The 24,572-nt window shown below is 41.5% G+C and overlaps 1 protein-coding gene across 1 annotated transcript in view; it reads right to left on the bottom strand.

Annotated features, from left to right (window-relative positions):
* Gm15262 (predicted gene 15262) overlaps positions 1 to 24,321 on the bottom strand; it is a 36,867-nt gene extending 12,546 nt beyond the window's left edge. Inside the window, exons 1-3 of the mRNA XM_017318657.1 lie at positions 24,306 to 24,321; positions 21,155 to 21,337; positions 20,664 to 20,782 (exon numbers count right to left, since the gene is read on the bottom strand). Of these exons, the coding sequence (XP_017174146.1) occupies positions 20,664 to 20,782; positions 21,155 to 21,337; positions 24,306 to 24,321 (318 nt within the window). The remainder of the gene's footprint in view (positions 1 to 20,663; positions 20,783 to 21,154; positions 21,338 to 24,305) is intronic.
* Positions 24,322 to 24,572: the final 251 nt, after the last annotated feature.

The raw sequence follows: 24,572 nt of genomic DNA, 5'->3' as shown, positions 1-24,572 counted from the left end.
CCATGGCCCAGGTAAGGAGGTGTAGCCAAGCCTGCTCAGAAGAGTAGACAGAATCCAGACTGTAGGCTGGGGCCTTTTAAAAGACTTGGACTCTGTGTAGAACATTTAAAGGTAAGGTAAAAAGACATAACAATCAGCATGTGCAGAAATACTTGGTGAGAAAAAGAAGCCTTGTGTTTCAACAGGCAGTATAAATGCTGTCCCAAGGAACTGCTTTCTGAAGGGAATACAAAGAGTAAGAGCCACTAAGAGGAGATAGGCAGGCAAGAAAAGCAGTGTTTTGAAGCTGCACGGGAGAAAGAGCAATAGGGAACCACATATATGATTGAGGTGGAGGGCTATGACCAATGTACATAAGTCTATGAAGACAGAAAAGAATGAAGATGCAGAAACCAGCAAAGGCATCAGCCCCTGAGCAACAGAAAATGTAACTCTGTATGAACCAGAATGGCCCAAAAGAAGTCTAGGCTCTGGCAGGTTTGCAGGCTGTAGAACGGGACTGCTGCTGTGAAATATTCACCAGGCAAAAGACAGCCCTGCCAAAACGGGTTACCCCTCTGTATTCTGCCTCCAGCCTGTAGCAGGCTCAGAGACACATATGAAATGCCTAGCAAGAAAAAGTTGCTAGAGGGAACTAAAATTAAAAAAAAAAAAAAAAGAAGAAGAAGAGAACCAAGGGTTGCAAGCAACACAGCCTGGTGGTGGGGGCATTGATAGCATTCAGTGAAAGCCAGGAGCCAGCAATACCAGAAAGGGAAGTGCCTCAAGGGCCAGATCTTCAGAACATGACTTAGGAATCTGAGCAACTTTTTGCCCTCACATCACATCCTACCAAGCTTCTTAGTTGCTGGGACCCTGGTTAGATAGTATACCACAGGCAGCAAGCTGCTAAAGTCTAGGCATTATAGGCCCTGTAACCTTGCTAGATCTCAAACTCTTATATTTATTTGCTATTATTAATTTTAATTTTCAACTGAATCTAGAACTTTATACATGTCAGCCAAAGGCTCTGATACTAAAGTGTATGCTCAGCTCTTTTTACCTTTTTAGTCTGAAAAGGATCTCACAAAACTGTCCAAGCTAGTCTTGGTCTTCAGACCCCTCCTGCCTTAGCCTCCCAAGTAGCTTGGATTACAGGCCTGCACCACCACACGTAGACATACTTTTGCTTTTCAAACTGTGCTAGCTCATTCTATTTAAGAAATTTTATGGTATAACAATCACCTCTTTTATACATATCTCCATTGCCTTTACGGCACTGGTTCTCAACCTTCCTAATGCTGCAACCCCTTTAATACCGTTCCTCATGCTGTGGTGACCTCCAACCATAAAACTGTTTTCATTGCTACTTCACAACTGTAATTTTGCTATTGTTATGAATCATAATCTAAATATCTGTGTTTTCCAATAGTCTCTGGTAGCCCCTGTGAAAACGTTGTTTGGTGCCCAAAATAGTTATGACCTACAGGCATGAGAACCACTGCCCTAGAGTATGTAGTTCACAAAAGTCCGAATAATGACATATTTCTCTTGGTATCTACTAAAAAGACCAGCTTTTCTAATATCCCCTCAAAACAACAGTAAGATAAATTCTTCACAGAATATACCCTTTTATTTCAGTTGAGATAACATTATGTGCAGTTAGGCTCATTGTAAAACTGCATCCAAACCTGCCAAATGTTATCAAAGACTACACTAGAAAAATTAAACATCAAGACATTTACATGAATTTTAATTTGGAGTTATATTTCCAGTCTTTTCTTCATTTTTTTTATTTTGAGACAAAGTCTCACTAAATTGCAAGGGCTGGCTTTAAATTTGAAATCCTTCTGCTTCAGCTTCTCAAGTAGCCCAACAGCAGGGAGAGGGAATTTATAGAGCCCACCTCCAGGAGAAAGACAGAACATCAAATGGGGGGGCATCCCACAGTCACATCTCTGACCCATAATTGTTCCTGTCTGAAAGAATTACAGGGATGGAAATGGAAAGGAGCCTGAGGAAAAGAAGGTCCAGTGATAGGCACAAAGTGGGATCCAGCTCAAGGGGAGGTCCCAAGGCCTAACACTATTACTGAGGCTATGAAACACTCACAAAAAGGGTCCTAGCATGACAGCCCTCCAAAAGACCCAACAAGCAGCTGAAAGGGTCAGATGCAGATATTTGCACTCAAACAATGAACAGAAGCTGCTGACCCCTGTGGCTGAATTAAGGAAAAGCTGGGAAGAAGCTGAGGAGGAGGGTAACCCTGTAGGAGGACCAGCAGTCTCAATTAATCTGGACCCCCAAGATCTCTCAGACACTGGATCACCAACCAGGCAGCATACATCAGCTGATATGAGGCCCCCAACAATTATACAGCAGAGAGCTGCCGGGTCTGTGTTCATTCAGAGATGATGTACATAACCCTCAAGAGACTGGAGGCTCTAGGGAGTTTAGAGGTCAGGTGGGGTGGAGGGTGGGGGCATCCACATGGAGACGGGGTGGGGTGGGGAGGAGGTGTGAGAGGTTGAACAGTTGGAGGGTGGGTGGGGGGAGGGGCGGGGAATGGAATACAGAGTGTAAAAAAATAAATTAAAAATAAAATAAAATTTTTAAAAAATGAACAAAAGAAAGAAAAAGAAAAAGAATCTGACATTGAGGATGTGACTCAATGGAGAACATAAAAAAACCAGGAATCCTGACACCCAGGGGTCCTGGCCTTGAACTCGTGGCACAATCCTGCCCCAGCCTCCCAAGTTACTGGGACTACAGGCGCATGCCACCACCCCTGGCCTGGCACAACTGGCGGTTATCATGTAGAAGAATGCGAATTGATCCATTTCTATCTCCTTGTACTAAGGTCAAATCTAAGTGGATTAAGGAACTCCACATAAAACCAGAGACACTGAAACTTATAGAGGAGAAAGTAGGGAAAAAGCCTTGAAGATATGGGCAAAGGGGGAAAATTCCTGAATAGAACAGCAATGGCTTGTGCTGTAAGATCAAGAATCGATAAATGGGACCTCATAAAATTGCAAAGCTTCTGCAAAGCAAAAGACACCGTCAATAAGACAAAAGGGCCACCAACAGATTGGGAAAGGATCTTTACCTATCCCAAATCGGATAGGGGACTAATATCCAATATATATAAAGAACTCAAGAAGGTGGACTCCAGAAAATCAAATAACCCCATTAAAAAATGGGGCTCAGAGCTGAACAAAGAATTCTCACCTGAGGAATACCGAATGGCAGAGAAGCACCTGAAAAAATGTTCAGCATCCTTAATCATCAGGGAAATGCAAATCAAAACAACACTGAGATTCCACTTCACTCCAGTCAGAATGGCTAAGATCAAAAACTCAGGTGACAGCAGATGCTGGCGAGGATGTGGAGAAAGGGGAACACTCCTCCATTGTTGGTGGGATTGCAAGCTTGTACAACCACTCTGGAAATCAGTCTGGCGGTTCCTCAGAAAATTGGACATAGTACTACCGGAGGATCCAGCAATACCTCTCCTGGGCATATATCCAGAAGATGTCCCAACTGGTAAGAAGAACACATGCTCCACTATGATCATAGCAGCCTTATTTATAATAGCCAGAAGCTGGAAAGAACCCAGATGCCCCTCAACAGAGGAATGGATACAGAAAATGTGGTACATTTACACAATGGAATACTACTCAGCTATTAAAAAAAATGAATTAATGAAATTCCTAGGCAAATGGATGGACCTGGAGGGTATCATCCTGAGTGAAGTAACCCAATCACAAAGGAACTCGCACAATATGTACTCACTGATAAGTGGATATTAGCCCAGAAACTTAGGATACCCAAGATATAAGATACAACTTGCCAAACGCATGAAATTCAAGAAGAACGAAGACCAAAGTGTGGACACTCTACCCTTTCTTAGAAATGGGAACAAAACACCCATAGAAGGAGTTACAGAGACAAAATTTGGAGCTGTGACGAAAGGATGGACCATCTAGTGATTGCCATATGCAGGGATCCATCCCATAATCAGCTTCCAAATGCTGACACCATTGCATACACTAGCAAGATTTTGCTGAAAGGACCCTGATATAGCTGTCTCTTGCGAGGCTATGCCGGGGCCTAGCAAACACAGAAGTGGATGATCACAGTCAGCTATTGGATGGGTCACATGGCCCCTTATGGAGGAGCTAGAGAAATTACCCAAGGAGCTAAAGGGAACTGCAACCCTATAGGTGGAACAACAATATGAACTAACCAGTACCCGGGAGCTCTTGTCTCTAGCTGCATATGTATCAAAAGATGGCCTAGTCGGCCATCACTGGAAAGAGAGGCCCATTGGACTTGCAAACTTTATATGCCCCAGTACAGGGGAACACCAGGGCCAAAAAGGGGCAGTGGGTGGGTAGGGGATTGGGGGTGTGGGTACGGGGGACCTTTGGGATAGCATTGAAAATGTAAACGAGGAAAATACCTAATTAAAAAAAAAAACAGGAATCCATCTGCAACACTAGAAAAAAAATCCAACCTTGAATTGGTTCCTTAGTACTTAACAATTAGCAACAGTTATTCACATAAAAATTCAAAATCTGAGGTATATAAGTTAATGATCCTTTCTTCCCTAGCAAGTGCTCCATTGTATTCTTATCTGGTGAAACAGAGTCCAAGAATTGAGTCATGCAAGGAGTAGTCTGAGTGCTTGTGAAAACCTCCAAGAACAAAGCCTAAAAATCTTGTAACCAAAGTTTATTTGGGTTGGGGGGTTGAGAAAGGGTTTCTCTGTGTAGCCCTGGCTGTCCTGGAACTCACTTTGTAGACCAGGCTGGTCTCGAACTCAGAAATCCGCCTGCCTCTGCCTCCTGAGTGCTGGGATCAAAGGTGTGCGTCACCACGCCCAGCTCGTAACCTATGTTTCTTAAACCATGTTTTGGTTTCAAAACATGGAATTGCTCTTGGAATGTGTTTTCGTGCCCCTCCCTGGTGTAGCAGATAGGAGAGAATCCAATTTATTCATTTCAACTAGATATTGCTATTTGTTCATACGCCTTGATGGAAAAATATGTTTTTGCCACATCTCACTTGTCCCTGTGATTGTACACTTTCTCAGGTGACTCATCTTAACCCTCAGAGCATAAATTGTCTTAAATGCTCTGAATTAAGGTGGCTATTGCCTGAGACTTTAATCCAACTCATTTAGCATCTACAATCCCAAGTTCAAGGCACCAATTAGAGCAGTAAACATTATCTAAGGAGAATTTATTTATGAGCCAAAGGTAGATCTAAAGGTAGAAATTAAGAGGAAAATTTAGGACATCTATTTCATCCTAACAGATCTCTCCCTACAACAATATGAAAGGATGTACTGGTAAAACTGTATTATTAATCCAACTGCCCATAAGTCACAATTCTTATTGAGTATAAATAACCCTTTCTGTACTTCAGGACACCAAGACTAATCTTCCAGTAATCTAGAACCAGTTCTGTGCTGGAAGTAAGTATTTTTAACCACAAAGAATCAAATGGTATAGGGCTCTAGATCTTCAAATAATCCAACAGTGACACTCTGTGGACAAGACAGAAAGCACTCCTTCTTTGGAAGAAAAGTAAATTTAACTAGTAAAACAAGAAACCATCATAATGAATTAAAATGACTATTCAAGGCTGAATTATGGACTTCAACAATAATCTTAATACAAATATATAAAGTAGTTGACAAAATATTTGCTCCAAAATACATGATTAAAATTACTTTTATTAGCCTTGCGTTATACACTTAACCAATTAGCCAATATATTTTTAATTATAGTACTAGTAAAACTTTATTCTTATCAATCCAACTTCCCTTAAGTCACAATTCACATTGAATGTAACCCTCTCAATACTCCATGGGATACAGACTAGTCTTCCAGTAACCTAGAGTCATTTATGCTGTGATAGGAAATATAAATACTGAAGTAAATACTCTAGCAGGTCTAAATATGTATGGCAAAGCAGGTGCCAGGTCCTTCTGGTACATCCCGCATCCCTTTCCCTTTCTAAACCATTAGACTGCATTCCTAAAGCAAGCCACCAAATTCTGTTCCTTTATTTGGCCCTTTCTTATACTTGACTCACTCCTGAGTCTGATCACCAAGGTAGAACTATCAAAACACCAAGGTCCAGCAATCAAAAATCCCCATTTGGCTGCAGTAATTAATATACCCAATCAAAACTAACTAACACACCCTAGCTCATTCTAACACAGACCTCTCATTTTACATTCTTAAAATGAACAGTTGCAAAGCTAGTTGCTGCTATTTTCACTCAATTCAGAATCGGCCACCTTCTTTCTTTGCCTTGCATAATAAAAGATCTCTTTGTGCATGGAAAGTGTTGCTTGGATGCAGACTGTGCTTAATCTGGGGTCCAGAGTGGAGCATCCCATTAATATATGGTCCCTTCAAATACAATAATTATTGTCACCTGTATTAAGATATATTAATATTGCAATTAGATGATTTATTAGAGTGGATTACAGGCTGTGGTCTAGCTAGTCCAGTAATGGCTGTCTACCAATGTCAAGTCTAAGAATATAGTTGCTCAGTCCAAGAGTCTGGATATCTTATGGCCTTCCATATAAGCTAGAATCCCAAAGCAGTAGGCTTTAATGCCAGCGAAGGAATGGACTTTCTAGAGAGGATGGGAGGAAGCAGGCAAAGAAAGAGCAAGCCTCCTTCCTCCATGTCCTCTATATAGGCTACTAGCAAGTAGATTAAAGTTAGATCTTCTCACCTCAAATGATCTAGATTAAAGTTGTACCTTCCCACCTCAAAAGATCCAGATTAAAAATGGATCTTTCCATTCAAACTGAATTAAGAAAAATGCCTCATAGATATACCCAGCCAGTTGAGTTTTATTTAATTCTACATGTAGTCATGTTGAAAACCAAGAATAGTCACCACAAGACCACCTCTTGTCAATCTGTCATAAATCATATCTCCTTAAATCACATTTAATTTCCCAATAAAAACAATGACCAGGTCATAAGTATGCCTAATATACTTGTGCAACCATAACCATATCATAAATCTTAGAATAGATGGTAGTGGTGAGGATTCTTTTTTAGAATTGAGGGACATTCTTTTAGTATCCAAATTTAACTATGATAACCACTGATATTCTCTTAATTTATGTTATACTACATGATAAAGAAATCAAGGAAAGAAAACACAGATATCTATACACATTCCTAACAAATTACAACAGAAACTTTCATGTCAATTATAATCCTATTTCTATGACTGGTCATGTGGTATTTATAACTGTAGGGACCAGGGATAAGGGAAGACCACCTTGTCCCTGGCTTGACCCCAATGTGAGACTAAGGCCAAGGGATAAACACCCTGCCTGGAGCCCCTGAGGCTTGGAAAGCCTCACCACCTTGAGATATCCAAAACCAGTCAGCCCCACTGTACTTTTCCACTAGCTCACTGTACATGCCCCAAGACCCTTTAAAGCCCTCTCCTTTCACCTAGCCCTCTCTGTCTTTCTTCCAATTCAGAGGCGCAGCCAGCCAATCTGTTTTTCTCCCTAGTAAACCTCTTGTGTGAGGTTTGTTGCCTGGTGTGACTTTACGGCTCCTGACTGACAAGATGTCCTTGTGCTGGAAAAATACTCATATAGATACCTTTATTCAGATGGGCTTTCCTGGTGCCTATGCTGCCCTCTTGGGGTCTGAGCCAAACTGGGACCCAACCTCTCATCTCTGGCCCCCCACCCCCACCAAAGACTAACCTTCACACTCCACTGATAGCTTGACATCCCATTCACCAGAGATAATTCTGTGAGTTTCCCCCTCAGGGGGAGTTACCCCCAGCCATAGTCTTTAAGGCTATGGTTGGTCCTCTTCACAGACCCCATCACCCCTCAACCCTTGGAACCACAATTCTGCAGCTTCCTTAAGTCTAGCTGGGCTATTACCACCCTTTCTTTTCCACCTTTTTCACACACACACACACACACACACACACACACACACACACACACACACACACAGAGACATATGTGCTGTCATGGCTTTTATGAATTCTCGTTACTATCCCTTTCCTATGGATAAGAACTCCCTGAGTTCTGACTTTCATTGCTTTTATGCAAACCTTTGGGCACCATCCACGAAAGCCCTGGTACCAGGCAGTCTCTCCTTGGGCCTTTGACCCCTGTTGAGTACAGTGAAAAACCCACTGAAAGGCTCGGTATCCTTTTGTCCACCCTGAGTCCTAGTTAGAGACTACAGGGTGTTAACTACAGGCTGTTGGGACATTTTTCCTATACCCACCTCATTCTTCCTTATTATGCCTCTTAGAAACCCTCCAGTCTCTCCTCCTGGCACCTGACCTAAAGAGCCCCAAATTTATTCACTTTTTCAAACAAATTTGCCCTTAATATCTCTTAGATAATCCAATAACTACCTAATGGCACTCTAGATTCCCAATATTCTAAATATTACTTGGGACTTTCACGACTACTATGAGTAATCAGGGAAATGGAAAGTGATTCTCCATTCCCTGAATTCCAGCCTTCTCTTATCTGTGTTCCAAGCCCTGTTTGTTTTTTTTTTATTTTCCCCCACCCCTGCCACACACACTGTGTGAATGTGGTACCTTTTAAAGATTCCTTTGATGGATCTATAAGTCTATTGAAGGTGTGGAAGCTGGGAGGTAGACAGAACAGGCAAGGGAGAGAGCAAAGAATAGATGTGCACACACTCCTCATTGGCTAGTGGCTCTCTCAGCTCCCTCCTGCAGCTTCCTCTACAGCTAGAGGTCAAAATTGTTTCTATCTCTAAGTCCTCTTTGTTCTCCACTTATTGGATTCAGTTTTACAGGGAATTCTGAATCTTTTAGGTTTTGGTACTATTAAATTGTTGTTTTCTAGTTCCATCCATTTGCCTGTAAAACTCAGAATGTCCTTGTTTCTAATAGCTGAGTAGTATTCCATGTGTAATTGAACTGCATTTTCTGTATCATCCTGAGTGAGGTAACTCAGACTCAAAAGGATAAGCATGGTATGTATTCACTAATAGGTGGATACTAGCCAAAAAAAAAAGTACAGAATACCCAAGATACAGTCCACAGAACTCAAAAAGGTCAACAAGCTGAAGTGCCCAAGTGAGGACGCCTCAGTGCCACTTGGGAGGGAGAAGAAAGCAATCACGGGAGGGGGGAAGAAGGGGGAACCTGAGAGGGAAAGGAGATGGGGAGGTGGAGAGGGGAACCTGATCTGGTATTGGGTGAGGGAAAAGGACTGAAGCCCTGAGGGCCAGCAGAAAAAAAAATGGAAAGAGGCAACCTCAGGAGGTAGGAGGTTGGGGGATTCTCCAGAATGTACCAGAGACCTAGGAGGTGAGAGACTCTCAGGACTCAAAGGAAGGGACTTAGATGAAATGTATTATAGTGGGGAAAGGGAACTTGTAGAGCCCACCTCCAGCAGGAAGACAGGGCATCAAATGAGGTAGAGGGGGCCATCCCACAGTCATAACTCTGACCCATAATTGTTCCTGTCTGAAAGAATTACAGGGATAGAAATGGAAAGGAGCCTGAGGAAAAGAAGGCCCAGTGATAGGCACAAAGTGGGATCCAGCTCAAGGGGAGGTCCCAAGGCCTAACACTATTACTGAGGCTATGAAACACTCACAAAAAGGGATCTATCATGACAGCCCTCCAAAAGACCCAACAAGCAGCTGAAAGGGTCAGATGCAGATATTTGCACCCAAGCAATGGACAGAAGTTGCTGACCCCTGTGGCTGAATTAAGGAAAAGCTGGGAAGAAGCTGAGGAGGAGGGTAACCCTGTAGGAGGACCAGCAGTCTCAATTAATCTGGACCCCCAAGATCTCTTAGACACTGGATCACCAACCAGGCAGCATACACCAGCTGATATGAGGCCCCCAACAATTATACAGCAGAGAGCTGCCGGGTCTGTGTTCATTCAGAGATGATGTACATAACCCTCAAGAGACTGGAAGCCCCAGGTAGTTTAGAGGTCTGGTGGGGTTGGGTGGAGATATCCTTATGGAGACAGGGGGACAGGGAGGAGGTATGGGATGTGGAACAGTCAGAGGGTGGACCAGGAGGAGAATAAAATCTAGAGTGTAAAATAAATAAATAAACAAACAAATAAACAAATAAACAATAAATAAATAATAGAGCTGCACGTAAAAAAAATCTTTTCTGTTGCTCTACTTCAATGAAAAGCTGGCTCTGACATTGGGTTATGGCTCCACCTCCTTTAGACCCAAGCATGCATGTTTAAAGGTTTCCTCCAAATTCTCTGTCCCCTGTCAGGTGGGCCACCTGACTATGTTACAGAGAAAGGAGAGGAAGAGTATATATTTCCCAGTGGGAATTACCCCTACCCATTTCATACTCCTTTTGGTTTTGGATTAACTCTCAAAAACTTTTGTTAAGGTATGAATCATAACTCAAAATTTCTAAAACTAGTAAGTAAACTTTCTGTATTTCAAGATTTGTAAGTATATTGAGTATGGTTAAAATCTGTAACAAAGGAGTTAACTTAAAACTTGTAACACAGAGGGTTGATATTTAAAATCTCTACATATTTAATCTTAAAAGAACCATATGGCATGATGCAATTTGCAGGTGTAAGCAACACGTGGCTTGCCACCATCTTAGCTACTGTTTCCCATCTGGATAGAGGCAGCCATGTGGCTACAACTGTCCTTGGTAGGGTTGGAAAGGTAGATGCCATATGACTGCACTAACAATCTTGATTAAAGGTGGCTCAGTGTTAAAAAATAACCAAGGAGGCCACAATAGATCTCCAAGATATTTTAGATTAAGATGGATTTTTGTTTAGGTGATTCTTGTCCTGAGAATAACAGATGAGAAAAAATCATAAAAAGAAAAACAAAAAACAAACAAAAAACTAGGCTTATCCAAAAAGTAGGATTTAAAAGCAGCATCTTTTACTGTGAATTCCTCCACCTTCATAAAAGTGTTTCAATATATTACCTGATCTTACAAACTTAATTTCCATAACATTTATATGATTCTCATTGTTAAGCTAGAGGTTTTAGGACAAAGGCCAAGTTAGTGTGGGCCAAGAGGTCCCCACACTTCTCTTCTGACCAAGAGCCCAGGTTTGCAAAGTCTCACACAAAACACTGGACAAAGACAGCTCCTAGTTCTGGATTCCAATGTGAGCACCAGACCTAAGAGCATCCTATAGGGCCATAATCTCACTGAGTAAGGCTTATAACTCTACTACTACTACTACTACTACTACTACTACTACTACTACTCCCTCCCTCCCCTTCCCCTTTCAAAAGCACCTACCTCAACCCACAAGCAAGACTTCTCTGACCTCCTCCTGTGAGATCACACATACACACACACACACACACACACACACACACACACACAGAGCTACTCCAAATAAACCTGCTTTTATATTTATTATTTGTCAGTATGGTGTATTGCCTCAGTGGAGAAACTATACTCTCATTAACAACCTTCTCCCTGAGGAGCACAGGTGAGTCTGGACAGGCTAGAGCACAGCAGACAATATCCACCAATCTAAAACTGCCCATCCAGATGTGCTGAGGCTGGCCCCAAATGGGATCCTGGATGGAACTACAATACCCAGGGAAGGATGGGCATTTCACCTACAGATCAATTTATAATTTGCCTCCTAGCCAATCTTCTTAAAAGCAATACACCCCCCACACCCCCACACATACATCCTGGAATAATATATATGTGTGTGTATATATATACACATATATACACATATATATTCCCCAGAGAGGTCATCCAGCATCCAGGAAAAACATGAAAACCTGTCCCAATTCCTGGCCTTACAAAGGCCCTCCTATAATATATCAATCTGAATCCTGATGGAAACTCCCTTATGATCTTCTCCCAGAGTTTCCCTGACATTAGGGTCAAAGTTAAAATGCCATAGAGCAGATCTCTGACTCCAGAGGCAGAAGTCTTATTTGTGCCCTTTAAGGTATACCACAATAGGGATGAGAAAGCCTGAAAACAGAAATATCTGATGATGGCTAAATGTACCTTTCAGCGAGCCATAGGCGCTTCCCAGCCTCCCTTGCTTCTGAAAGCCCAAGAACCTCCAGGTCCTTGTTTAAAATGTTATCAGGAGGGTCACCAGGTGTGGGCATGCCAGAACTCTCACAAACCCTATTGGCTATGTCCAAGGTGCCATTAAGTGGGACACTGGGCTGTGGATTGTCTCCCTGGCCCTTGTGGTGAGGGGACAGCAAGCCCAGATCACTCTTCAGCCAACCTCCTAGGTGCAGCTATGGGTAACTGAGGGATCCTGGGTTCCCTTGGCCCAGCCACCATCATCTCTAACAGAGAACCATGGGTAGTAAACAATATCAGGGTGATCCATCTCCTTCCTTCTAGAAACTGGGACTACTTACTCGGTCCTGACAGAGTTTTTGGGACCTACCTCTCCTTTATTCCCCTATTGTCAGGGGAAAAACCAACACTTGGTTGTATTTTAGGGGTATTCCCCTTAATCATTTCTTCCTAGTAACACCAACCTTGCCACCAAGTCGCCTTTCTGGGAAGGGACCTCCTAGTCAAAGGGAGTGCCCCTATCTCTTTTGTTCCCAAAGTGCATTTGACTCCAGGCTAACTGGCCATTCCCTTCCTCTTTTCTCTCCAAACTACACAATCCAACATACCCTTTCCTTTACTGACCTTTTAGGTGGATTCCCAGGTATGAGATACCCCAAACCCATCTATAGCCAAATATCGGTCCCCTCTTGTCATCCAATTGCAAAACCCTACCAATTACATTACCCACCCTCACCCTCTCTTCAAAGTCTCAGGGGACTTAAGCCTCTTATCTCTGACCTCTTAAGAAAAGGACTTTTGTGGCCCGTGTCTTCTCCTTTTAACACCCCCTTACACACACTTTAAAACCCCAATGGAAGTTACCACTTGGTTCAGGATCTCTGACTTAACTCTGTATTGGTTCCTCTCCAACCCGCAGAACCCAACCTCCTATACTCTCCTTTCCATCACTGTCTCAGGAGCCTCTCATTTTTTTCTGTCTAGATCTCAAGGATGCCTTCTTTTTGTTCCTCTCAATCCCTAGTCACAAAATATTTTACCTTTACTTGAACTGACCTGTACACCCACCTTTCTATCCAACTCACCGGGACTGTCCTACTCCAGGGGTTCCAGGACAGCCCACGTATTTGGCCAGGTTTTGGTCTCCGACTTAATTTGTCTTTCTGTAAATGTAAGCTTATATAACATGTAGCTGATCTTCTCCTTATAGTTCATCCCTATAAATTAGCCAGACTGATACCTCTCGACTCTACTAAACTTGCTTTCTGACAATAGATACAGGACCTCACCCTCTAAGTTGGAGCTGTCCACTCCTCAGTTTACTTATCTGGAATTAGCTGTTACTCCAACTTACAAGCCCATTACTCTAGATACAAAGCACTTAATTCAGCTATTCACAATCCCTAGCACCAAGGATGAAATTCTGTCCTTTCTAGGGATGGCTGGTTTCTTATGCTCTTGGTTCCCTGCCTTCTCCCTCACAGGAGCATCCCCTTGTACCCTTTCATAAGCCCCTTCATAAGCTTCAATGAGCCCTTCCAGCCAGAGCCACTAATCAACAGGATGAACTAATATTTCTTACCTGTGCCTTTCAACTAGCAAAGGGACTTGGCCACTCCAAACCTAGCTTCTAATCTGACTCAAGCTGCCGATTTGACTTTCCTAAGGCATGTAGTGGATCATCTGTTTCTGTTGGCTTCTGTCACCCACCATATTTGATTCCAAATTCTAGGATCTGCCTCTTCAGCTGCTTCTTCTCTCCACCTGCTCTAAGCATTTGTCTCTCCTTGCCTACTTGCCAAGTGTCCTCTCTGTCTCCTGGAGCCTGCTATGCCATCTGGAACCTGACCACATGGGCAACTATCTAGTTACTAAATCTCTTGTGGGATTTGTTGCATAGTATGATTTTGTGGTAGTTCTTGGCTCCCAACTGCCAAGATGTCCTTGTGCCAGGAAAACTCTTACAATAACTACCTTCCAATACTATCCATTCTGTATTTCCTTCACCTTTGGCAAACAGCTCAGCAGGTCTTGCCCCTTTTCCCAGAGGGAAAACCTGAAGGGTCTGTGCCTTTTGTCATCCTGCCTGGTTTAGGCTGGGGTAGTTTCCTATTGACTTTAATCACAGGACATGCCATAGGTTTTCCAGTTCAATAGAACGTTTTTTGTTTTTTTATAAAAAGGAATATAGTCCAATGAGAACATAGATTTCTATTTTAGTATACGAACCATAAAAGAATCTGGACTAGATGATCGTCTTCTTTTGGTTAATCGGGGGAGAGCCAATGGGCTAGAGTTGAATCTTTTTAAGTTTTCTGGAAGATTTTCTTCACAATCCTCCTCCTCCTCATCTTCATCATCATCTTCTTCATCTCCATCAGCTCCATTGTCATCATCATATTCATCTTCAATCTCTGAAAAAGCAGCAAATTAAAAAGTCATTTTATATACTCACTACTTAAAAATCTTATTATAGATATATTCTGAGCATGCCACTTTAAATTGGCTCCTATTTCAAGTTTAGAAAGTAACAAAATAAAAATCCTTTCATGATTAATTTACAAAAAATATTTAAGCATGGAAAGAATATGTCCCCTCAATAGGAATAAGTATACAGTTTAAAAGGCAAGTTCAAACTATGAAGGGGTGCTTTACAATTTCAACTCTACAGAACAACTGAACAAGAGATGATAACTGTTAGAGTGTTTATGAAGATCTCCATGAATTTCTTTTTTCCCCTCTTCCTCTTCTTCTTCCTCTTCTTCTTCCTCCTGTTGTTCTTTTTACTTATGGAAGTAGCATACCTCTAAAATATGTTTCAGAATTCTGTTTTAATCTGTGTCCCCACCACCGACTTGCCATGGTCGCTGGCCTCCAGCCTTGCCTCTGCAGTAGCAGGCTCCACTACTGCTGTCTGGGCAGTACCACTGCAGACTCTGCCTCCCCACTTGCACTAAAATCCCTTCAAAGCAAATTCACTACTGGACTGGCTACAGCGCCAAAATCATAGCTACCTTACCATTTAGACATCCCATGCAACTGAATGAAATAAATGAGCATGAAATAGAAGTCGAAAAATCTGGAAATATCAATATTTACATTATGGCTTTATATCAGTCAATAGGGAACTAGAACAATAATAGGATGCTCAAGCTTGAACTAGGTCAGGCTTGTGCTCTTTCTTCATAGTTACTGATGGGGCACTATAGTGCAAAAGCTTTATCCATCCTCAGCCAGGGCAGCAAGGAGATATTAATGACCTAAAGGACCCAAATGGTATGCAGAAAAGGGAGTAAGAAGATGGTAATTAATTTGGTGTTGTGGTTTATACCTATGCTGCCAGTGCCCTGAGGCCAAGGCAGGAAGATGCCAAATTTGAGCCAGCCTGAGCTGGCCAATGTGGATTACTTGCAGACCCTCTGGTTTCCTCTCAAAATGTGGGAGGGGTGCTGTATGTGGTTTAGGCAGGAGATTCTTACACTAAGGGCTGCCTGGGCAACTTAGCTAGACTGTCTCAAATGGGCAAAAAATGTAAAGAAGGCATCATGGTTATAGCTCTAAGGTAGCATGCAAGATGCCCTAACTTCAAAGTCATTTCCCAGTAGTACAAAGGGGCAATTAAAAAAAAAAAAAAAGATTAGCCGGGTAGTGGTGGTGCATGCCTTTGATCCCAGCAGTTGAGAGGCAGAGGCAGGTGAATTTCTTTCTGAGTTCAAGGCCAGCCTGGTCTACAGAGCGAGTTCCAGGACAACCAGGGCTACACAGAGAAAGTCAAGCTGCACATCCGCTACATGTCGGGAGGGGCTAGGTTCAGTCCATACATACTCTTTGGTTGGTGGTTCAGTCTCTGTTAACCCTACATGTATCCAGTTTAGTTGGCTCTACAGGTCTTCTTGTAGTGTCCATGACACCCCAGGCTCCCACAATCCCTCCCCGAAGCTTCCACAAGACTCCCCGATCTCTGCTTAATGTTTGTCTGTGAGTCTCTGCATCTGTTTCTATCAGCTGCTGGATGATGACTCTCAAATGACAATTGTGCTAGGCTCTGGTTTGCAGGCATGGCAGAGTATGGGGAGGGGAGGGGGAGTGGTTAGAACTGGGAGGAGAGGAGGAGGGGAGCTGTGACTGGGATGTAAAGTGAATAAAAATATCAATAAAAAAAAGAAGAGGAGAATTAACTCTCAGGTGAGGTAAATAGAGAGCAATGCGTTTTAAAATAGAACATAGCCAACTCAAACTGGAATCGTCATTAAATCTTATTTTTAACTGAATGTTTCCTGACCATCTATTTTCAGGGGATCCAATGTCCTTTTCCAGTCTCTACGAGCACCAGAAAAACATGCAGTACACAGGAAGGCATGCAGGCAAAAATCCATGCATGCAAAATAATTTATTAAAAGTAGCTCCTTATAAAAAGTTCAGAATCTAACTAAACAAAGTAATCCATCACCATTAAATAGGAGCTTTAGATGTACTGCCTTCCCCTTTTCTTTTATACTGCTTATATATTTTGAGCAATTTAGAGTATCACTTAAAAATTTTAAAATATTTTTAAATGTCTTCACAGTAATTTATTGTATTAATGCAAATAGGTTTGGCTATCATCTGTTATTGTATATTTTTGGCTTCTGAGTTTTATGGCTTCTAAGTTTTCACTGTTTTAAAATAATTATGTATATCCATTCAAACAACTTCCTATAGAAGAACATTTGAAAGGCTTCTGATAGGTGTTTCCCAGAGGTCCTGAAAGGCTGTACACATTTGCATTCCAAGAGAATTAAAATGTAAGGTTTTTCCTGTTATCACTAAAGCAAATTAACTTTTAAACATCAATTTGATAAAAGGCCCAAGCTCTATCCCACCTCACTTGCATCCTTCTCATTATGAATGCAGTTGAATGTTTTCATACGTTTCTGCCTGTTAATATCCCTTGCTTTGTGGATTTCTAGTTTTTCTGTCTCCTTGCTCACTGCCCAGTTGGGTTTCCTGCATCGGCTCTTGCTATCAAAGGGTGAGCACAGGCGCACTTGAAAGTGTGCAGGTGGAGCAAGTGCTTTATTTGGGCACTGGTGTGATCCCGGGATCTTTACGAAGGAGAAATTTGTTCCTTAATCTCATCGATTCATTAAAAGTTGGGATTCCTTAATTGCTTTCACACTTAAATCTTTCACAGTGGTTAGAAAAACATTCAACTACATTTTCTGAATGTATGAGATGATAATGAAGACCTTTACCTCTAGAGATCATTTGTTGTACCATCATTTATCTTACATCTTTGCTGTACAAATGAACTGCAGTATATTAAGTCTGCATATATATGTATAAACATGTATATACACACATATATATGCATGTACAACTTCACAGATATGTGTATATGTGTATGCATGCATACGAGTTCATGTTTTACCCAATGAACCACCTCTCCAGCCCCAACTCTAAATCCTATATTGTTTATGAATTGTCTATTGCATCAAATTTAACTCCTTATTTCAGAATTAGTACCACAGAATTTGAATAACTGTATCTTTATTATGTTTTACTGTTCAACATGTCACATAAACACTTGTCCCACAAACATATTATTCTAAGATTTTTTTTATTAAAAAGCTGTACTAAAAATGTTTTTTTTAACATGTGCCTTTAATCCTAGCACTCAAGAGGCAGAGGCTGGTAGATCTTTATGAAGTTAGCCTGGTCTACCTACTGAGTTCCAGATTAGCCAAGGCTATTGTTTTTGTGCTAGTACAAGCATATTTTACCACAGCTCTGTAATATAACTTGAAATATGGAAAGGCAATTCCTCCACCATTCTTTTGTTTTGGTCAGGATTGCATTAACTATCCTGAGCCTTTTGTGTTTCTGTATGAATTTTATGATTTTTTCCATTCATGTGAAGAATGTTGTGGGAATTTGTTTTCAGCACTGAAGCTATACACTTTTCTTGGTAGAATGGTAATTTTCACAATATTAATTCTACCAATCCTTATTCATGGGGGTGTCACCTCAGTCTCTTTCTTCAGAAATTTAAAGTTTTCATTGTAGAAGTCTTTTACCTCCTTTGTTAGATTTATACCAAGTTTTTAAAGGATTATTGCATATAGGAATGTTTCTGTGATTTTTTTCTGAGTATATCTGTTATTAATATATGGAAAGGCTAACTATTTTTGTAAGCTGATTTCATATCCTGGCACTTTGCTTAAAATGTTGATCACATCTATAAGTTTTCTGGTAGAAATTTTAGGGTTTCTTATGCAAATGGGGATAATTTTACCTCTATCCTTATATGTGTCCCTTTAGTGTTCTTCTTTTTTCTGAAAGTTTATATACAGCAAAGGAAACCATCAATTGAGTAAAGAGCTCACAAAGTAGGAGAGGATCTTCTAGCTATACATCTGATTGAGGATAAATATCCAGAATATAGAAAGAACTCAAAAAATGAAGTTAAAAACTCAGAAAAAGAACAACACAATTTAAAAATGGGCAATGGGTCTGAACAGAGAGTTCTTAAAAGAAGAAATGAAAATGGTTATAAAATACCTTTTAAATGTTCAGCAACCTTAGAGATTCGGAAAATGAAAAGTAAAGGCTTTGAAATCTCATTTTACCTCAGATAATGTAGCTATGATCAAGAAAAAGAACTGAGCCAGGCAGTGGTGGCGCATGCCTTTAATCCCAGCACTTGGGAGGCAGAGGCAGGTGGATCTCTGAGTTTGAGGCCAGCCTGGTCTACAGAGTGAGTACCAGGACAGCCAGGCGATACAGAGAAACCCTGTCTCGAAAAAAAAGAAAAGAAAAAAAAAAGAAAAAGAAAAAGAGGATGTGGAAAAAGGGAAACCATCATTCACTGTTGGTGGGGTTGCAAACTGGTCCACCCACTATGAAAATCAATGTGAAGAATTCTCAAAAAGTTATATGAACCACCTATACCACTACTTGGCCTATGTCTGAAGGAATTGATCTCCTATTCCATAGATACTTGCTCAGTCATACACTTTTGCCTTGGGAGTAATTATTAGATATTTAATTGAACTTAAGTCCCATTTAATAGGAGGGAACTCCTGCTTGGTACTTATAAATATAACTGTAGCTGGCAAGATCATAGACCCTAGAGGAGAATCTACTACTGGCATTTCCCTAAATCAGTGTAAGTTCCTTAACAGCATTGTAAATACCTATCTTTATATCCACATATAGTGTAGTTATCACTCCTCATCAAGAATGAAAGGAGGAAAAAAGAAAGAGAGAAAGAGAGAGAGAGTGTGTGAGAGAGAGAGAGAGAGAGAGAGAGAGGAAGGAAGGAAGGAAGGAAGGAAGGAAGGAAGGAAGGAAGGAAGGAAGGAAGGAAGGAAGGAAGAAGACTAGTTAGCTAGTTAGTTAGCTTGCTTCTCTTGGTAGCCTCTCTGTCACCTTATAGACTCAGGCCTTAGGTCAGACTTCAGTTCAGACCTGCACAAGTAAGTGTTGACCTTTTGATGTTTACCCCTCCCTGGAACCATAACATGGGGATGATCCAGCTTGTACTTGCCTAGTCTCTGTCCTCACCTTTTCCTTTTGAAGACACCAAGATGAATGCCTAAAATTTAGAACGTATTTTAAACTACATTAGAATCTAAGTTCCATACATCTTCCAGCCTCCAAGACAAAAACACTAGACCAAAAGAGAAGCAAAAGGAGATGGTCTCAGGAAATTTCTGTCTATTGCAAGACAGGAATATTCCTCCTCTTAATCAGCAAGTATCTTCTCTGATTCTGTTTAACCTATAAAAGCAGGGAAGTTATCTGTGAGCTGGAAGTCCCCCTTTCCCTTTTGTTCATTGAATAAACTTGTATTAGCAATGTCAATGTTTAGTGCTTGGTTTCAGTTTTGATTTTTGTCACACTGAAAGGAAAATCACTACCTACTGGAGATTTCCCTTGCAAAGGAACCCATCAAATTATAGAGAGCCAAACTGTTATCCAGAATAACCAGGAGAATCTATTTCCCAAATGCAGCAAGGTCCTCAACATTAAGAAAATTAATGTAGTGTGCCAATAAAAAGGAGAACACTCATATTAGCATCTTGATACAGAAAAGGCAGTTGGCAAAATTCCACATCATTTCACAAGAAAGGCTTTCAAGACACTGGAAATAGAAGGAACATTTTACAACCGAATAGAGGATACTAATGGAAAATATACAACTAGCATTACACTCCGTGGAACAACTGACAACTCTTTCTGTGGCTGGCTGCAATAGTGCATTTATTCGCAAGCAGAAGCAGGCAGATCTCTGTGGGTTGGATTCCTGCCAGGGCTACATAGTGAGCCCTGTCTAAAAAAAAAGGATGTGGGTGTCTTTCTGTGGACTCTTATATGCAAATATAAACAGCACTGTGCTCTAATTTAAATTTTCAATTTTTTATTACTGGTATGCAGCAAAATGATTGACTTTTGTATATTAAGCTTATATTTTACAAATGATAACCACTTTTTAGTTCAAGACTATTTTATTCCTTAAAATTTTCTACACAAACAGTTATGTCACCTGACTCATGAACTCCAGCCAAGCTGTCATAGATAAGCTGTTCACTTAGGTTTTATACCTAAATACTTTAATTATAGTTGTCAGATATAAATACTTTTCTGAGACAGAGAATATTGTCTCTATAATATTTTCTGAGACTGTTCCCCTTAGAGTGAAAAAGGCAAAGAGGAACACAGCATACAAAGCTGAAAGGAAAACACAAACATACAGAAATACTGTATTATTGTCACTCTCTGGCTTCATTGAAAAAATATTATTTTATGCGTATGAGTATTTTGCCCAAATGCCTGGTGCCTACAGAAGTCAAAGGAGAGTGTTGGATCCCCTAGGACTTAAGTTACAGATGTTGTGAGCTGCCATGTGAGTGTCAGGAATTGAACTCAGGTCTTGTGCAAGAGCCTTAAGTGCTCTTAACTGCGGAGTCACTTCTCTAGTTCTAAACGCAGGCTTCATATACCAACTAATCAATACAAACATTATAGAAATATTTACAAGGTTTACTAGAAATGAGAATCAGACCACAAAATTTTACCCAAGAGAAAATTTAGCAAAGTTACCAGATAGGGATTCTTCCACAAAGCTGTCCAGGTCAGAATCTTCAAGTTCAGAGTCTACGGTCAAGCCCTCAAAACTCGACGTGTCCTCAATATCAGAACCAAAATCTTCACTAAATAGTTCATCTCCATCATAACTGATGTGACTATCATCAGTGTCACTTTCCATATTTATATAAATAATCTCTAAGAATAAAAGAAAAACTAGAGTAAGTACCATGTTAAATGAACAGTTTAGAGGACTAAGATATAAAGTTATGGACTATTTAAAATCTCTATTCTTTGAGACAATTTCTCACTGTGTAGCCTTAGCTGTTCTGTAATTTGCTATGGAGAACAAATTGGCCTTGGACTCAGATATTTACCTAATTCTGCTTTTCTCACATGCTGGGGCTAAAGTCATATGCTACCACACCCAGTCTAAAACATTATATTAGCTCACAAAACAGTATTTAGCCTTTTTATACTTGTAATCAATACAAGTTAGCTAATGAATGAATTATCTACTATGAATATTGAGATATATGAATATATACATAGAGACTATTGTTTCTACTAATTCTAATTTTGTAGAGCAATATAAATTGCTTCAATGGAGCAATAAATGTCTAATGATGTACTTAATGCTTTGCTTTTAAATTTTAAATTATAAAACTGTTACCTTACAGCCACATTTGTAGGGACCAATAATTTACAAGTCTGTTCTTGAAAAAAATCAATTTATGGTAACTGATGATAGATAAAGTACAAAAATAAATACTGTTAATAAAGGACAGTTTGCTCAGCATGGTGACATACACCTTTAATTCTAGCACTTGCAATGCAAGGACAGCCAGATATCCATAAGTTCCAGGACAGTCAAGCCTATCTAAGCTAAATAAATATACACACTCCCAGCTCTGATATTTTTTAAATTATATTTTACAAACTTAATATGCAGTATTATTTACTCTCTACAATTACAGAGACACTTTTAAAAACAGCTCCTCCTGTCCAGGGGGTGGTACGTGCTTGAAATCTCAGCACCTGAGAGCTTCAAGCCCTAGGGGTTTGCTGTTACCAGATAGCCTTGAGTGCCTCAGTAGGAAGCAGTCTCAACAAACAAATGTAGCCTTTCCATTGTGTGGACCCTACAAAGTAAGCCACACAGGAGAGTAAAACAAACAAATTACATTTCACCCCACCCCTAGCACTTGTGTGCTTCACTTTAAAACTAGCACACATTTAATCTCAGCGCTAGGGAAGTCGAGGCCAGCCTAGTCTAAATAGCCAGCTCCAGGTTAGCCAAGTCTACATGAAGAGACCCTGTCTCAAAACACACACACACACACACACACACACACACGTGTGCGCACACGCACATGCACACGTACACATACAGGCACACAGAGAGATTGAAGAAACAGTAAAACCTGCATCTAGCCCAGTCACACTTTATAAAATACCAAGTAGATAGGTTGCTTGAAAAACTGCATTTTTGTAACCAATAAAAAAAATTGCCAGCTCATGTCATAAAAATTCTAAGGCTGAATGTGGATGGAACAGGTAACCTTTTCTATCAAAGGACCACAACGCTTAAGACACTAGCCAGTAGCATGCCAAAGAGCACCCCACACTAATTTCCAAAATCCCCACATTTTACAGTTGTTTCTGGACAGTACACGTGTTCCCTAAGAAAACAAACAGGAAGCTCAGTGTGTGGAAAGGCCTCTTCACAATCCCTCTACATCGTATTTTCTTCCTCTTTCTTAACAAATCTGAAATAAAGGGGTTTTCAAACAAACAGGTTAACCTCCAAGGTCCCAAAAGCTCTGTTTAGGTCTCTGAAAAGCGTTCTCTCAACCAGCTTCTTAAATTCAGAACACGGTTAAAAAAAAAAAGAAAAAGAAAAAGAAAAAGAAAAAAAAAGAATATTAGTCCTTCCTTATTTTAGCCTGTCTCCGCTAAGACAGGGATGGGTAAGAAAGGGTCGACTCATTTCCGAAGTTCACACGGAGTATTTAGTAAGTGTCCGAACTACAAAAGCTCGCAGGAGCTGTCGGCTCCCGTCCTAACCACAAGAGCTGCTTCAACACGAGGCTGCAAAGTGCAGTCACTCTTTCCAAAAGAACATTCTCTCTCCTCCTCCTCACAAGTGCCTACCAAGAGCCTTGGCTACACACGGCGCAAACAGACAAAAAATACCTTCGAGATCTTGCGTCCCAATGGATGCACGTAATGGTGCAAAAACCCTCCGTGCCTCCTTCCCGAGCTAGCTCCTGGCTCCGCAACTTCTAGAAACTTCAACAGCGTCTTGAAATTGTGGCAGGGACTAGCACAGGTCTGGACCGCCAGGAGCCATTAGCCTCCTATCACCTCAAGACCCAGAAAACCCACAAACCCTCAACTCCCGCCAAAACCACCGGAAGCCATGTCACAGGAAACGCCCAGGGCCCCCAGAAACATATTTGAAGGCCTAGGATATGAAGACCCTTAGAATCCCTTCAAGGCCCTAAATGTGGGTCCACTCGAGCCCCGGGGAGCTAGGAACTGGAGCATCTTTTAGAGGGCCCGAGAGGCAGCAAAAGCCGAGTCTCGGGGGCAAGTCGTGCGGGCATCGAGCTGCAGCCTGAGGAACCAGACGCTTACCTAAGACACCCCGAGCTACGAGATCTCGTGTGGGCCCGGAACTACGCAAGCAAGGCCTAGGCCGGGACAGGAAGGGATGCCACCCCCCGCCCTCCTGCCCCCCGCCCACTGCCCCCCCCCCGTCCAGTTTCTGGGACGCCGGAACAATCTAGAAATATCCAACCTCCAGCCTGTAGCCTCACCGAAGCTTACCACCGTCCCCTTCGCCTCCCCTAATTGTCTCCTCTGCCCCGCACACCTCCGAGGGGGGCTTTACCTAGACCCACCAAAAAAGGAGTTACCTCAAGCTCCCGGGGATCCCCGGAGCCTCCTCGGCGCACTCCCCAGTCTCACATACATATTGACACCTTCTCACTGGCCAGATGAGAAAACAAGCCAGTGCCCACCCAGAAAAACAGCCCCCACCCCTCCCGGCATCCCAGGAACCCGCCAAATTTTTGCTGTCGCCAAGACAGCCGTCTAAGGCATGGGGTCACCCTATGTGGCCTAAGCATGTGCTAGTGAGGCGAAGGGAAGGGGTTCTTACCTTCCTCTTCAGACATCTTGAGGCACTGGTACCTGGCACCGACTGTGCCCGACAACACCCGGGAAGTGTCTGCACAAGCAAACAGGCGCCAAGCGTTTGCTTATGGGGCGCGTAAAAAAAAAAAAAAAAAAAAAAAAAAAAAAAAAAAAAGCACTGCGGCTGCGCAGAAGCTTCTCACTTCTTTCGGGGGCAGGAACAATTTTTGGCCACTGGCCAAACTTGCTCCATCATTTTTTTTTTAAAATGTACATCTCTTTTGCATAGTAG

This window comes from Mus musculus, chromosome X (genome assembly GCF_000001635.26).
Source record: "Mus musculus strain C57BL/6J chromosome X, GRCm38.p6 C57BL/6J".
Classification (NCBI taxonomy): domain Eukaryota; kingdom Metazoa; phylum Chordata; class Mammalia; order Rodentia; family Muridae; genus Mus; species Mus musculus.
Note: the sequence above shows the minus strand (reverse complement) of the source record. Positions and strands in the feature narration are given on the sequence as shown.